This window comes from Lipotes vexillifer, unplaced genomic scaffold (genome assembly GCF_000442215.2).
Source record: "Lipotes vexillifer unplaced genomic scaffold, Lipotes_vexillifer_v1.1 scaffold51, whole genome shotgun sequence".
Lineage (NCBI taxonomy): Eukaryota > Metazoa > Chordata > Mammalia > Artiodactyla > Lipotidae > Lipotes > Lipotes vexillifer.
Window position 1 is genome coordinate 238683 of NW_006786770.1, and position 17338 is coordinate 256020.

General features: G+C 42.4%; 1 protein-coding gene across 3 annotated transcripts in view; it reads left to right on the plus strand.

Moving 5' to 3' along the window:
• DGUOK (deoxyguanosine kinase) overlaps positions 1–15680 on the plus strand; it is a 36315-nt gene extending 20635 nt beyond the window's left edge. The window contains exons 3-7 of one of the 3 annotated variants that reach the window (XM_007459389.1): positions 4809–4996; positions 8510–8657; positions 14196–14311; positions 14898–14997; positions 15443–15680. In XM_007459389.1, coding sequence (XP_007459451.1) covers positions 4809–4996; positions 8510–8657; positions 14196–14311; positions 14898–14997; positions 15443–15469 — 579 coding nt within the window. In that variant the 3' untranslated portion in view covers positions 15470–15680. Of the gene's footprint in view, positions 1–4808; positions 4997–8509; positions 8658–14195; positions 14316–14897; positions 14998–15442 lie in introns of those variants that run through there. The other 2 variants (XM_007459390.1, XM_007459391.1) reach the window with 2 other exon arrangements.
• Positions 15681–17338: the final 1658 nt, after the last annotated feature.

Consider the following 17338-nt stretch of genomic DNA (forward strand, 5'->3'; position numbering starts at 1 on the left):
AAAAAAAAAAAAAAAAGAAGAAGAATATGTATTATCTGTAAGGTATATGTAGTTTGATGTGACATATTTTATAAATTCCAAGATGTCATTGATTATAAGACATTATCAATTTAGTGACACTTCTAAGGAATAATTTAAATGTCTATTACGTTTAGTAAGCGTTATAAGATGTATCCCAGTTTCAGATATGTGGAAAAAACTAATGATTAAGAGTCTTATCCTCCAAGTTCTTATTTTGAGAGTCTACTGTTTTTATTAAATTCTGAGTGTACTAAAGTTTTGTTCTTTTATTGTGTTTTGTCTATTTCTCCTTGTATTTTTAATTGACTTTATATTTTTGTATTTCAGTGCTTTATTATTCCATGTAAAAAGGTTCATGACTTTTTTGTGGAGTCTTTATTGCTTTACTAGTCTTGTAGCATTTAATGCTTTTTTAAAAATTTAATTAAATTAATTTATTTGGCATGCGGGCTCTTATTGGTGGCATGCGGGATCTAGTTCCATGACCAGGGATTGAACCCGGGCCCCCTGCATTGGGAACATGGAGTCTTAACCACTGGACCACCAGGGAAGTCCCAGTGCTTTTTTTTTCTTAATACAGCTTTGCCACATCTGCATTCGTTTTATTTGCATCTACCTGGTGGATTTTGCTGCCCCTCTACTTTCAGCTAATGTATGTCATCTTGTTTTAGGCGTTTCACTTATGAACAGGATTTTTAGCTTTTACCCAATCTTAGGGTTTGCCTTTCCTGGGAATTTTTCTCTTTTATCATGATTATGTTTAATTTATTCCTGCCACCTTATTTTGTGCTTTCATCTCCTTTTTTTCCTTTTTGCTGTATTTGAATATTTATTTCATTTATCTCCCCTTCATTCGTATGGAAATTTTACTATTTTTACTCTACTAGTGTAAACGTTTAAATTAAAAATATACATGTTTAAGACTCACAGATATAGAAAACAAACTTGTGGTTACCAAAGGAGAGAGGGAAGGGGGAGGAACAAATTAGGGATGTAGGATTAACAGGTATAAACTACCATGTATAAAATAGATGAGGCAACAAGGGTATACTGTACAGCACAGAGAATTATAGCCATTATCTTGTAATAAACTATAATGGAGTATAAATTGCAAAAATACAGAATCACTATGCTGTACACCTGAAACTAATATAACATTGTAAAACAGCTATACTTCAATAAAATATATATATATAAATGTTTAAACCTATTTATCAGTGTTAATAGGGTCTCTATGAAAGAAAAAAATAAATTTTACTACTTTTTTTTATTACTTTCTTCTCCAGACTCCATCCCCCAGGTATGGAAATCTATAGTTTTATAGATCCAGAATGTTTTATGTAGTGAAATTTTTCTCTCTCTCTCTCTCTCTCTCTCTCTCTCTCTTTTTTTTTTTTTTTTTCTGGCCATGCCACAAGCCTTGTGGGATCTTAGTTTCCTGACCAGGGATTGAACCTGGATACCAGCAGTGAAAGTACCAAGTCCTAACCACGGGACCACCAGGACATTCCCTGAAATTTCTCTTTTAACTATAGAAATTGGCAGTAAACTTCTTCACCACATTCATAATAATTACTTTATACTTAACTGTTCTACTGGTCATTCACTGACCACTGTCTTCTTATTACTTCTTCCCATTTCTTAATTCTTTATTTTGATTCATTTTTCAATTGGTTGAAATATATTTTAGAGGATTTTTTTTTCAGAATGTGGTTGGTATAATTTCTGAGTGATTGCTTGTCTTAAAATGTCTTTGGTTTCTGTTGTAGGGAAGTGTTATATGGTTCTGATCTTTTTTTTTTTTAATAAGTAATTAATGTTTTCCCCCCTCCTTAAGTTTTTGTTTTGTTTTGCTTTCATGAATTGTTGACATCTTGCTAGGTTAGGTCTGGGGGTGTGTGTGTGTGTGTGTGAAAGCTGTATATGTAAGTCTATATTAAATCCTTTCTGGTACTTAGTGAATTTCTCTGGTGGAAAGTCTCACATCTTCAGAGATTTTCTTCAATTTTTTTCTTTGATTTTGGCTTCTTTTTCATCTGATCAGTTCCCCCTGACTATAACTCCTAGTTGTAGCATGGTTTTAAACTTCCTTTCTGTTCTAAAATACCTAGAGATATGTCATGTTTCTACTAGACAGTGATTCTCAGTGATGGTGAAATTTGATGAGAAGGAGACCTTATGAGTAGTGGTCTTCCTCTGCTGATCTCTTTTTTTATTGTGGGTGGCATTTCACCATTCTATATTGGACTTTTATCTCATGAGAAGGAAAATCGTTTGCTTTGGTTAGGTAGCTTTGTCTGAGATATGGGTACTGTGAAGTTGCACATCATTTTAGCTTTTGTTTGAAAAGTTGTTTGATACAAAATTGTATTCACTGCTGTCAGGTAGGACACAAGTGACATTACATCTTGATGTATCTTTCCAGAGAAAAGAAAGAAAACACAAAAAATACCCTACCACTATATAACAATGTATATTGGATCTCCTAAACTGTATTTCTTTTTATTTCTTTCATAATTTTCTGCTTTTTTTCTCTTAGTTTAGGGGAAATTCCTTGAGTTGATATTCTGTATGATATTCACTAATTAGGTTTACTGCAGTTTACAGTCTGCTGGTTACTATCTTCATTGGGAGTTTTGTTTTGGCAATTGCGTTTTTCTCCTCTAAGAATGTTCTTTTCATATTGCTCCGTTTTGTTTGTTTGTTTTCTGACCACGCCACGCTGCATGTGGGATCTTAGTTCCCTGACCAGGGATCAAACCCATGCCCCCTGCAGTGGAAGTGCAGAGTCTTAACCACTGGACTGCCAGGGAGGTCAGTTGTTCCTCTTTTATGATAGCCTGTTCTTATCAATGTGGCAGTCTCGAGTCCCATTGAGATTTTTTTGTTTTCTCCTGTTTGTGGCAATAGCTCTGTCTCCTGAGAGGCTGCTTGTCCTGAACACACGGATGGGTCCACTCCTTTTGAATTGCTGGATATTTTTATATCCAATGATTGTCCCTCTATTGTTTATATGTTTGAAGGGATATTTGCATACGTTCTGTAGCTGAAATAGGTTCTTTAGAAATTGTGTAGGCCTCTGTACAGTTTTTTATTCTGGAACAGGCTCCCTTTGGTAACCCAAAGCCTGCCAGTAGAATCCCCACCCCAGTCAACCTACTGCATCTGCCATCGCAGTGCCCTACTCCACTCAGCAGGCTTCCCTGCAGTCTCAGAGCTATGCTGTAGCCATGGGCTCCCTCCCGTCTCTGGTGACACCACCAGAGACTCGAGTAGATTCAAATTTGTCCTCCTGCTTCAACCTCCAGCTCTCAGCCAGGGGCCATTTGTGAGGCTGGTTTGTGTTTGTGGGTTGCAGGATTGAAAGCAGGGAAGTTGTTTTGTGATCCACTCTGCTCTACACACATACTCTGCTGAAGGCTTCCAAAGCATAGGACCCCTCTTTGGAATCCAGGGGTGATATTTAGCCAAACTGGACCACTTGTGGTTGTCTAACCTCTCCCCCCACCCCATGTATTTTTATCTCTACCTGAAATACTTTCTTCTTAATCCCCATTTCCATCTGTGGAGATTCTATGTATCATTTACTTCCCAGCTTAATGCCACTTTTTTTCCCAGAAACTTTCTCAGATTCCCTCCACCATACCGTGATCACCCCTTTGTTGTATGTTCTGCTTTATAGTCTAGCTCTCCATATCTTTGTCACCCCCTTTCCGTATGCATTATGAGCTACTTGAGTTTGGGAACCATGTCTTGCTCGCCTTTATATGGAGAAGTATTAGAATGAAGAAGTTAGAGGAAGCCAGGTTTGAGTCTCTATTCAACACTTACCATGAAACTTTGGACAAGTAAGTTCCTTAACCTTTCTGAGTGGATGTTCTCAAGAAAATGGGCATAACAGTAGTACCTACCTCATGATGCTGTTTTGAAGATTAAATGAGATAACATAGCACAGTGAACATTGAGATAAATCTTAGTTTTGTTTCTGTACCCCCTACAGCACCTAGCTCACGTAGCATCTTATCCACACAGGCCTTCAGTTCATGGTGACTGAATGAACGCAAATCAGAGTGCTTTTCGCAAAACTCACCTTTGGGTTGAGTCAGTGGCAGAGCCCAGGAAAGAATCCAGGGTTCCTGAGTATCTTAGACACGTTCCCACCTGCACATGCTGAGTAAGTGGGTCTCCACATGCCTTTCATAAAGTGTCTAGAATCGAGGAGGAGGGATTTGGTTTTGTTTGTTCATTTGTTTGTTTAACAAACTGTAGCCTTACTATAAGAGAGAAAGAACTCGGTTTGATTGGTTGGATTTTCAAATAATCAGTTACTTTCTTGTCTGGGTTGAAGTTTTAGAAAGAAATAGCCACAAATGGAAGCTCAGAAGAGAAGCAACATAGTGTTACGGTGGAAATATCTGATTCCAAGTAGAGTTTCAGATGGTTGTTGATTGTTAAGTCCTCCTCCAACATGCTCCACAAACCCAGCAATCAGCGAATGTGCTAATTCTATGGGTGGTTCTTCCTCTGCTGTTCTTTGGTATGCTGAAGGTGGCACGTCATCTCCCTCTGTCAGATTTTTGTCTAGTAAGGTAGGAAAATCTCTTCCTTGATTATGTAGCTTTGACTAAGCTGAGGGATGTGATTATATCTTTTTAGTGGAAGGAAACTTTTGTAATTGCATCTCTCATTGATTATTACACTTGTGGGCGGGTGGGTAGAAGGGTGGTAAATACTGTGAAGTAAATATGCCTTCTAGGAAATTCTCCTCTTTCATAATTTACCTCTAGGCCTGCACTGTCCCCAGTCTTGGAAACTTGCTGGATATGATGTACCAGGAGCCAGCACGATGGTGCTACACATTCCAGACATTTTCTTTTATGAGCCGCCTGAAAGTACAGTTGGAGCCCTTCCCTGAGAAACTCTTAGAGGCCAAGAAGGCGGTACAGATCTTTGAGAGGTCTGTATACAGCGACAGGTAAGACCCTGAGCCCTCCACCAGTCACAAGCTCTGTGCTTAGCACTGCATGTTTTCTCCTCTTGCTCAGACTCTGCACTGCTCTTGTCATTGAAAATTATACTTGAAAAAATTGTCTTTTTAAAGACACTATACAGATTTGTTCAGACTTATAATTTCACAGTTACCATATATGTCAAGAAAGGAGACTGTGTTTTTCATAATCTGAATGCATTTAATTTCTCACATTGGCACTGATTATGTTTCCTTATTCTTTTCTAGCATAGAAGCAGGCGGGTAGCTACCTAGTATAACCATTACATGCTAAAAGGCACAGAATAGACACTTAAGTAGCAGCATATGTTCTAGCAAACCAAATGAATCAGTGGTTGGTTATCACCTGGGAGAAAAAAGCAGTCAGAATTAAAATGCATTCCTAAAATGATAGGAGAAATAAATTTATCCTTTTTAAAAATTCTTCAAGAAAGGATTTCTGAGTAGAAATAGCAGATTTGTAAAATTGGCTTCTATCTTGGATTTAACCTTTTTTGACCCTTTGTTGTGTGGCAGGGCTTATTGTTGGGCAGAATCTGTAAGAGACATCCAGTCGCTTACAGGTCAGAGGAAGAGCATCATCCTGACCACCTGAGGGAGTGAGATGGGGAGTCACTTTTAATGAAAGCTAGCAGATAGCTTGGGAATTCAGCCCATCTGTTCTAGAGGAGCTAGTCCATCTATGCTCTGGAATTTCTGGTTCTGCCACAAAACCCGTCTGTGACTTGTGTATAAGCCATTTGAAGATGAAGTGAGGGTGCCTTTAATCTGGACATCACTGAGGGTTTTTTATCTGAAGGTTATTAATGACCTCTGTCAGTGTGAAATGGTGGCTTAAAGCATGATGGTCTATCTTAAGCCCCTTGAGTTATCAGAATGGAAAATGTTGCATTTTTATTGTCCATTCACTTCTGAAAACACTAGATTGGTTACCCATTTAATTCCAAATTAGAAAAACTAGCTCTGCTCCTTAGTGCTCCCATAAATCCTCCTGGAGGGAAAAAAATAAGGATACATTTGTAAATGTGTTGTGATTTTTTTTTTTTAGACATTACTTAAAAATCATTCAAGATATGTAAACAAACCCTATAGGCATTCCTTCTCTGTGGACCCCAAGAGAGAGCCTACTCTTTATAAAAGCGAAATATGTGAATTATAAATGGTTGGGCTATAGATTTTAGTTCTTTTTCAACTGTTGGATATACTACTACCTATGTTCCTTTCCCCTCTCCTGAGCCATGCCTCTTGAATTAGGAAGATGAATTACATATTACTACCTGCTTGGAAACATATTCACTATCTTTTTTTTTTTTGGCCTCGCTGTGCAGCATGTGGGATTGTAATTCCCTGACCAGGGATCGAACCCGTGTCCCCTGCAGTGGAAGCTCTGAGTCTTAACCACTGGACCACCAGGGAAGTCCCTACCGTCAGTCTTTTGATTTCCAGCCCTTTAGTGAGATAGACATGTGAGAGACCCCTTAGAAATAGAAATACTTTGTTTAGAAGGTACAAGACCTTGGGACTTCCACTCCTTTAAACATTTATCCATTTATTCATTTGCTCAGCACAGATTTGTTGAATGCCGCCTGTGTTTAGGCACTGGACAGCAGCAGTAAGCAGAGCAGACCCAGTCCCTGCCTTCACGGTGACCTTAGTCTAACAGGGAACTTTGAGACTGCACGTGTGCTCATGTGTGTTATATGTGTTCCAAAGGGGGAACATGGCTTGTTTGGGAGGGTGGATGACAGGGAGGGAGAAATCTAAATCTTTTCTGTTTGAGTTGAAAGAAAATAATAGCACGTGGTTTTAGAGCAGGGACCTTTACGCCTAGGTCCTTAAGCTGGTTCTTCCCTGCAGCCCCTGCATTCGGGCTGCAGGGTTCCCTCCCCTCAGCAGTCAGCACCATGGCCTTCTATGCCCTCTTGCCCCTTCACCACCAGCTCTGGAGAAATAAAGAAGTGCTCATCTTCAAAAAAGGCGAGGGCCCTTTTATAGGACTTATTAACAGATATTTACTTTCTCTTTATAAGATCTTAATTCCCATGTTACCTGTGAAGAAGCTGAAAACATTTTTCAGGTACTGAATTAGAAATTCACCTCTTTTCTTTGTTGCCTTCAGCTGGGCTGTAGCTAAGCCGTTCCAGACTGGAAGGGTTGACTTCTGGAGCTCCCCAATTAGTGCCTTCATAGCCTAATGATGAAGTAGTTACAATGACAGCTAAGGTGTCTTGAGTACTATGTGCCAGTCACTCTTGTAAGCACCTTATACAGTCCGCACAACTCTGTGAGTTAGGTTCAACTGTTGTCTTTGTACAGAGGAAGAAGCAGGCTGAGAGTTTGATGTCTTGCCCCTGGTGACACAGCTAGTGAATTTTGAAGCCAGGCCAGACTCAGGAGTGTGACTCTGCAAGCCATTCTCTTATTGCAACACTCGCAGCCTTGCGGTGTATACTTCCCTGAGCCATTCATAGATAAGGATTCTGAATTTCATTTTCCCAGAAGTAGCCAGTTGCTGAGCGTTGCCTTAGAAACTGGAGTTCATTGTTCAGGATGTAAATTGTGTTTTGTATCAAGATGCCTGAGGTTTGAAAGCAGAACTGACCCTCCTGACATGATGGTTTCTAGTTAACTCTTATTTCCTATTCACCAGATGCTCCTTTAGTTACGGAAGTAAGCAAGGGGTAAAACTAGTTTGGTTTTTAGATTTAGCTTTCTTGTATCTGGATTAGAAGCTCAGAAGCGGAGGAAGCAAGAGCTTATATGTGCTTGCTTTGGAGGGGAGTCTGCTTTCTTGGTAATACTGCAGTTAGTAGGAAGTGCATTTACTGCTCCATAGGTGACACCATGTAAATACAGTTCCTGCTCTACTTCTCACGTAGGCAAAAGGTTGGCTCAGTAGCCTGGAGACTCAGAAGGCTTGAGTCCTTAAATTAAAAGTGATGGGTGCTTTATACTAGATTGGCTTTTTGTTTGGGGGTTTACTTGCAGTAATAATAAGGAAATCTTAAAAGTTTGAGTTTACATGCAAGTTTGAGTTTACATGCAAGTTTGAGTTTACATGCACCATTTGCTGTATGTTTTGACTGGTTTCCAGCAGGGAAAATTGTTAGTGACCAATGATATTCTCTTTCAGTGTCCCTTTTCTTCCAGTGGATTAATCCATCCAGAGAGCTGTGACTTGGCCTCTAAAGTCTAAATCCTATTCTCATCTCAGTGTTGAGCAAGGAGGGAGAGACATAGGTGAAGAATTCAGATTTCTTAAAGATGGGTGAGGAACTAGAAAGGTTAAGTGTCAGCTATACTTCAGTTAAAAAAGAAAAAGAAAAAAAAGATTGATGAGGTGCTAGAAAGGTTAAGTGGTTTGGACAGACATGGAACAAGTTAGTTATTGATTTTTTTTTTGCTTCTCTCTTTCTTTGGCCTTTCATTCCATTTCCCATTCTCCTCCCCTCTCCCCATCCTACTTACATTTCCAATCAGGTATATCTTTGCAAAGACTCTTTTTGAAAATGGTTCCCTCAGTGACATCGAATGGCATATCTATCAGGACTGGCATTATTTTCTCCTGCAGGAGTTTGCCAGCCGGCTCAGATTACATGGCTTCATCTACCTCCAGGCTGCTCCCCAGGTAACACAGAATTTAAAGCCTTAGACTTTAGGGCCATATGAAACTTAAGAGGTGATGTTCTCTGAGCCCCTGATTTTCCAGTTGGAGAAAGTCGATTGTGGGTATTATCTGGAGCACGGAGAGCAATGGATGAGTACCCTCCCATCCTAGCGTGAGCACCCACAGGCTTTCTGAAGCAGAGTGCTAAAGCCAATGACTGTGCGTAGAAAGTGTCCTTCTTGATGTAGCAACCACATAGAGAAAATTGGGCTTTATGTTTATCACCAGGGTCTGCAGGTTCGACCCTCTGATCAGCTAACCTGTAGCCAGTTGCCTCAGCTTTTCCTTCCCTCTAACTGGGTCATCAGAGTCTGTGATGGTCTTGATGGTTTCCTGAATAGCATGTCAGGAGGAGGAAAAATGTTTCCTCACCTCATCCTGATACCATCCTAATTTATAGTCTCCTTTTGAACCTTAAGGGTGCCACTGGTAAGGCAAGATGGACTGTGGAAGTTGCATCCCATGACCCTCTGACTTGGACCGTGGAGCCAGCCCAGCACACAGTAGGGTGATGTTATGGCAGCAGCACTGGAGTCTCTGGAGACAGCAGTGGTCCTTAGCTCTGCCAACAGGCAGTGACCATGCGCAGGCCCTGGAAACCTTTCCCCAGAGGGGTCCTTGTCCATCAAATCCAGTGTCTCAGGCTAGTGATCTCTAAGGGCTCTTCTGGAGTGGGAGTCAAGGCAGGGGGTATTTTTTGAGGGATGTGTTGTTCTCACCTTTTTAGACAAATATCTGACATAGAGTCAAATGCCAGATATACCACATTATCTTAGGAGGGAAAGCTCCCTTCAGGCTAGAGGCCGTGCTTTTAGAGACAGGACTGAGTCTTGTGGAAGGGGGAAGGCTGAGAGCAGATTGACTGATCAGAAAATGGGTGGGAGAGCCCCAGTTGCACAGGCTCACAGGAGCCAGAGACGAGAGGACCGGATGGAAGGGCCTGACCAGTTTGAATGCCTTGGGTGTGACAGGGACCGCGTATTGGGGCTCTTTGTGTCAGGAGCTTCTGAAGATTGTGAGGCAGAAGCTAGATCATAGGAGGAAATAAAGAGATTCCACGGAAGTAAATAGGGTCTCAGGTTTAAAGTGAAACTTAGCTAGAGATGCGGTAAAGCCAGAGAGCTGAGAACCTTCTGTGAAAATAATGAAGCTGAAAGTAGCTGCCTTGCATATTTATGACTTCTTGCACAGTAGTCTTCATTGCCTGGGAGCAGGAATAGAAGAGGCCAATTATGAGGGTGACTGTACTGTAGGGGCGGGGATTGGTGTCAGTGATTAGGGGAAAAGGAGACCCCTGCCAAAAGGATGGTTTGAAGTAGCTGAGTGTAGGGTTCAGGGTGAGAGAAAAATCCTGGCCCCCAGGAGGGCTCATGGATGAGTAAGAGCATTGTGGACTTGAACTGAGTGAAGACTGTGGTTGGATTTTGAAGAGGTGACAGGTTTCCAGTAGGAGTTCATGGGATGGATAGTTGAAAGCAGAAGTAGGTTGAGGGGCTAAGCATTAAGAGAAGAATTGAAAGTACTGACCTAGCCTTTTCCTGGTTCCTAACCTAACCTAACCTAACCTAACCTAACCTGCTGGGACCCTGGGACCCAGCAAGGGAAGGAAGAATGTCTTCCTCACTTCTTTGTGTACTTGGAATGACTTTGTGAGAAGAGACAATGATGATGACAGTGGTGGTGGTGACTGTTATTTTTATGGTGTGGCTGATACATCTTTTTGGAGAGACGAATTGAGGTATTTCAGCTGGGGTAGAATAAGGGTTGAAGGATTACTGCAACTTGATGGTAGAAAAAAATAGCTTATTCATTTTGATATTGAATGGGGATTTTGGTGCTATTTTGATGGCATTAGAGCCAGGAACCAGGAATGTCGAGATCCTTCCCCTGAAGTCACCACTGACCTCTTCTTCTGTGAGACCCAAAGGGAACTATATCTAAGAGAGAGCAGAACAGAAGTGAAAACATCTCTGTGTAGAAAGCTGTGCAAGTGCTCAATACCCTGGCAGATGCTACGTTTAAAGCTCGAGGGATGGGCTCAAGTAGGGCCTTTTGCTCCTTCCCACCTACTCTCCCCTAAATTGTAAAAAGCAAGCGAGCCAACAGTAAAAAATCAGAAGAGAAATGGCTGGGCCTCAGTGCCCCATGGAATCGGGAAGAGAGAGTGCAGCTGGCCAGTGTGCCTCCAAGAGCCAGGCCGTGTTTGCAGTCTGGACACAGTGTGCTGTAAAGGCCCAGGAACAAGTGGCACCTGGATGCTGGGCTTGAGAAGCACAATGGCCAGACCCACTAGCAGTCACTGTGCAGTTGCTGTCTCTGACTTCAAGCAGTCTGAACAGCAGCTCTTCTGGCGGTGGGGATGCAGCGGGCAGGGGAATGAAGGGGCAGCTGCCATTTCCAGCTGCACTGTCTTTCCTATTCACATTCAGTATGTCCTCCCCATGAGGACTGAGGTAAAGAGGGACCAGACTAAAGCACTGTCTGCACAGGTTTTTTTTTTTAAAGAACTTGTTGTAACCATATCACTAAAGCAACAATTATGCCAAATGCTCAAAATAGAAGTTTACCTAGGCTTCTGGAGGGAAGAAAAGTTTGCTCTGTTAAGCAGATTAACAGTGCAAAGGGAAATGTTAGCCCAGTTTAGCAGGAGAGACCTTAGCATCAATGTGTGCCTGCCAGCAATGAATGAATAATTATAGCTTTTATAAAAAGAATTGCTCTGCCCTGTGTATAATTGAAACCATAAAGCCACATTCTAAAAAATACGCATTTTCATTAATTCTGATAATATTTTTCTCTCAGGAAAATTAGGTAGCTTTGCTATATTTAGAAATCCTGAAGCTACCTTGCTGGCAGGAATGTGAATTGGTCAGCCTCTAAGGAGGCAGTTTGGCAGCGTATACTAGCAGTGCACATACTTTTGACCTATTAATCATGCTCCTTGGAATTTACTCCATAAATATGCTCCCACATAGGCAAAATGGTTCATGTGCAAGGCAACATTGTTTACAATAGCAAGTTATTGTAAACAACCCAGTAGTCATCAGTAGGGACCGGTTGAATAGATTATGCTCCATCCATGCACTGATAAATTCTGAAGTCATGAAAAAGAACGAGAAAGTACTATACTGACATGTAACAATCTTCAAGACATATTGTTAAGTAAAGAAAAATAAGAACTAAGTGCGTGGTAGGAGACCTTTTATATGTATGGGGTTTTTTTTTAAAGGTGGGGTTAAGAATGTGAAATGCGTGAATCTTTCTGAAAGTATACAACAAGTCACTAACATCTGTCATCAGTGGGGCGGAGAACTGGGTATCCGGAAGTCAGTGGTGTAAAGCTGTGTGATGGGCAGGCAGGGGAACAAGGGGAGACGTCTGGAAGCAGTCAGTGATGAGGATGCCAGTAGGGGCAGGATGACCGAAGGAGAAAGAGGAGGTTCAGAGCGAAGGAAAGCAGAAATGGAGAAGAGTCAAGTAGGAGCAAAAGGCCGATAGAGACAGACTAGGTCAGAAATGAAAACGTTCAGTGAGTATGTGCAACAAATATTTATTGACCACCTGCTCTACCAGACCATGCGCTCAGCCCTGAACCAGACGGACTCTGGCCTGCCTCCTGGGTCTCCCCCAGTCACTGTGCCCTTAGAGCACCCTGTGCAGACCTCCCTCTGTCACCTGATACAGCTGAAATACCACTGGGGGTCTGTGTTTGTCCAGGGCCTAGCGTAGCGCCTGGCTCGCAGAGTCGTGCTGGGTAAGCTGGTACTGGAGATAAAGGCAGAGCCCTGCCTCTTCCAGGAAGCGCCTCTGACTGCCTAAGCCCAACTGCTGCCTCCCTTACCTGACCGCCGCACTTAAGATCCAAACCTCCCAGTTCAGCGCTTGATTTGCTATTTTGTGTATGTCGTTTTACTTGTTACCTGACTAGATTATAGAATCCCTAGGACAAGGACTTCATCTAAGTTTAGAGCAGTTCTTAATTCAGGGGAAAGAGATGAAAAGGGATAAGTGCTAAAAGTATTAACATGTTAGATCTGTGTTAATCAGTTTGAAAAGTTGGACATAAGATCATAAATGAAATGTGTTTATATGATTTTCTTTCCTTAGAGGAAAGATGGGACAAGAGGGAAACAGCAAAGACTCTGCATCTTTAGGGATATTGTACCCTACGTTTGGGGATAAAGTTTACATTTGGGAATAAAGTTTAAATGTTTGAAAGAGAGAAGTCCTAAATCAGTGAGTTAATCTACTTGTTCTTCCCAGGACAGATGACATTGAATAATAAAGCATTTGCCAGGGAGAGAGAGGACGGAAGGCAATTCAGGCAAAGCAAACATTCAGAGCAAAAGTTTTGAGATGTGAAAGAGCTTGATCTGTACCGCAGTCAGGAGATCAAATCTGGCTGAAGCCGTGGGTCCAGGGGAGGAAGGAGCTAAGGAAGTTGAAAGTGGAGAGTTAGGAGGGGTGGCCAGACTCTGGGAATGGCCTTGTATGACCAGTAAAGGAGAAGGTGACATTCCCTGAGCCATTGTGCTTCAGACTTTATGATCAGAGTGAAATTATGCACACTCTGGAAGGAGTGGAGGACGGAGAGTTAGTCTCAAGCCTCGCTTTTTTTACTTCTTTACCTTTGACCTATGCAGAATTTGCATTGTGCCCCGGAGTGAGTGTTTGATATGATATGAAAGAGATGTTTCAAATTACTTACCCTTTGGTAAATATGATGTTCCTCATACTTCCTTGAATCCGGGCTGAAGGCGATAAGGACCCTGTGAGGTATTTTAAGCAAGGAGAGTAATACCGTTACAGTCAACCCTCCATATCTGCAGACACAGACCCCACTGATGTGGAGAGCCCACTGTCATTTCATACACATAAGGGACTTAAGGGACAGATACTGAGGGACAACTGTATATTGCAATACTCTGGAAGGGTGGACTGAGCAGGAAAACTGGGAGGAAAGACAGCATTTGCCAGGAACTTGACGGGCTCCCTCTGTAAATCTTCACAGCGACCCGTGGGATTGATGAAGGGGGAGGAAATGGAAGCCCACAAAGCTTGCCCCGCTGCTGCCTGGTGAAGACGGGAATTTAACCCTGGACTTTGAGACTTTAGGGCCTGTGCTTTTTCCACATGCTTCACTGCTTCCGGGAGGCAGGGAGCCAGAAGGCGCTTGCTCGTTGTCCAGGTGAGAGATGATGAGGCCTGACCAGGGCAGAGGTGAGAGAGGCAAGGTGAGAGCCAGCTGAAGAGAGATTAAAGAGAATTCGGTGACTTCCTGGATGTGGCTGGGAGGAGGAAAAAAAGGTTAATTCCAGGTTCCCAGGGTAGATGATGTTTGTTATTAACCTGTGATTGAATAAAAAAACAAGGCAGCAGAAGCAAAGTCGTAGTGCTAGTGCCCAGGATAGACATGGCAAGTGGGTCTGAGAGCACCCCAGCTTTTGTAACAGCTGAAATAACCAAAGAGCTCAGCAGATCCTGGGGATTGTCTTTCAGGTTTGTTTGAAGAGACTACACCTGAGGGCCAGGGAAGAGGAGAAAGGAATTGAGTTGGCGTATCTTGAGCAGCTTCATGCTCAGCATGAAGCCTGGCTTGTCCGCAAAACAACCCCGTAAGTGGAGAAGAGAGCAGCAGTGGACAGAGGCCTGCCTTCCTGCAGCCGGTCATTAAAATACAGGAAGTTCAACATGCAGCCCCTTAAGCAGGTTCAGAATGTGCTGGAAGTGGTTGGAATTGTCAAGCATTATCCAAATCAGAAATTTAATATTGGATATAATCTATATATTCCAATAAACTTTTTATTAGATTCTATTTCTCCAGCTTTTTTGTTTTTTGACATTCCCTGACTGACCATGGTGATTGATTATGATGACATAGTTGGCTCAGGGTAAAGGGCTGAAAAATTTTAGAGAAATTGTCAATGTACTAAGTTGACATTCCTAGTTTCAGCCTTTCCTCCCTTCAGGCTTGGTGTGGTGTCCATTTAAAATGTTTGAGGCTCTGACCTTCAGTATCAGTCTCAAGACTAAAGAGGAATGTCAGCCTCATCTTCCCAGCCAACTTTATTGAATTTTTTTTAAACTACCGTTTACATGAAATTTCCTTAAGAAGGTGTGTGACCTTAGATCTGTTCTGAATTATTAAGACTGGTGAGTATCATCTTTTTTCTGTTCCCTAAATGTTCATGCTTCTTATAGGCTCTACTCTGAGGCTCTGCTGAACATTCCAGTGCTGGTATTGGATGTCAATGATGATTTTTCTGAAGAAGTAACCAAACAAGAAGAGCTCATGAAGAGGGTGGGGAAGACCTTAACTCCTGCTTTCTAGTAGATTTCCTTTTTTGCACTTTTATTGCTTCAGACTTCAGCATGGGCCCTGTGCATTGTGCCTCAAATTGCATTTCACACTCCAAAGCCTGTGGGGCCTTGTACAAGTTAGTAATATAATCCCTATTCTCTAATATTTGGGGCCAATAACTGTTAAATACTTGACTTGTAATATGTGCTTTCCAGCTGACTCCCTCCTCTAAGGTATTCTGGAACTAGGCAAATGAAACTTCTGGATTCTATCCAGCTCTGCCACTTGATACTCTAGGACCCTGGGCAGGTCACATTTCCTTTCCATACCTATTTTCCCTTCCTCACGAAAACTCATGGGCTTGGCTACATATGCATTATGGACGGACTATTGTGTAGTCTCCTGAAAATGTGAAATTAACTTTTGGTTTTTCTCTTTCCCACAGGTAAACACCTTTGTAAAGAATCTATAACCAGTACCAGGATGTTCTAGCTGTGATCTGGGCTCTCTGACTTTTTGAAGCCAGAAGAATACCAAGTCACCCACCTTCCCATCCCCACTCCCATCTCCTTTTACACCTAGAGTGCTCTGACACTCAGGGGTTAGGTTTCTATTATCCTTGGACCCTGCCTTTGTCTTTGTTTATATCTCAAGGACTTCTTAAATAAAGTCTACATTTTTGTGGATTTTGCTATCCAGTTGTTCATTTATTTCAGCATGTGTCTACTGGTGCCTGCTCTGAGCTCCCCTCTAGACTGGCCATTTTCACGTGAGAAAAGTCTTTGCTTTTCTTCTTCTTGAATCCTTCACCAGCCAGACTTCCCTGTGTGTTTACTGGCTCCTTCTGACATGCCAGGGCGGGAACTGCTTCTAGGACCCCTAACCAAGCTCTGCCTTAGGCATGAAGAAGGGAAGTAAAGTGACTCAGGAGTGGGTGGATGCTCAAGTGTGAGTCCCCAGAGCCAGGAAATGGAGCCCAAACTCCAGGAAGTTCCTCTGTCTCTTCCCATCCAGCACTCTTGGTTTGGGGGATGGGGTGGGGATTTAGACCTTTGTCTTAGAGCTGAAGAACCTGGATGAAAGAAAGGGAGGGAAGGGGGGAGAGAACAAATCATGAGCCTAAAAGTTCAGCATCTGATATTTAGGGTTCGGTCATCCTGGCACTCTGGCCTGCTCCAAACACCTGACCCAGTGAGTTTCAGGTGACCTTAATGGAGTGAATCTGTCTATGCTGGAAAGAAAGAAAATAATTCTTTGTGCTGCGCTTCAAGCTTCAAGGACAGTTTATTGTTAAGAGAGAAAAATACATGGCTCTATAGAATGGAAGTGCTTCATTGAAAGAACACTGCAGATCCACGATTCACCGGAATCGGAATTCCTGCACTGAGCCTTTGACAGTTGCACAGGCCCGCAGGAAAATGAATGAGCTTGGGACCCAGAGTGTCCCAGGAGACAGAAACCTGTGTTTCCCTTGATGCTTGGGAAAACGAGTGTGAGACTGGTTTCTAACAACTGTGGGATGTTTTGAAATAGCATGGCATTTCTTTATCCTACTTTAAAAAAAATTTTTTTTTTTAATTTATTTTTGGCTGCCTTGGGTCTTCATTGCTGTGCGCAGGGGCTTCTCTTTGTTGTGGTGCGCGGACTTCTCATTGTGGTGGCTTCTCTTGTTGCGGAGCACAGGCTGTAGGTGCGCGGGCTTCAGTAGTTGTGGCTCGCGGGCTCTCCAGAGCACGGACTCAGTAGTTATGGCGCATGGGCTCTAGAGAGCAGGCTCAGTAGTTGTGGCGCACGGGCTTAGTTGCTCCGCAGCATGTGGGATCTTCCCGGACCAGGGCTCGAACCCGTGTCCCCTGCATTGGCAGGCGGATTCTTAACCACTGCGCCACTGGGGAAGCCCCTATCATGCTTAAGAAAGTGTTAATGGCTTTACTGAGATGTAATTCACATACCATACAATTCACCCATTTAAAGTGTACAATTCAGTAGTTTTTAGTATAGTCATAGGGTCGTGCAACCATCTCCACAATCAATTCTAGAATGTTTTCATCACCCTCAGAAGAAATGCCACACCAGCCGCTGTCACTCCCCCACAATCCCCACCCACATGCGCCCCACCCTGGGCAATCACCAGTCTACTTTCTATCTCTACTGATCGGCCTATTCTGGACATTTCATATAAATGGAATCACATACTATGTGGCCTTTTGTGACTGGCTTCTTTCATTTTAAGGTTTTCAGGCTTCATCCAAGTTGTGACACGTATCAGTACTTCATTCCTTTTTATGACTAAATATTTCGTTTTGTGAATATACCACATTTTGTTTATCTATTCATCCAT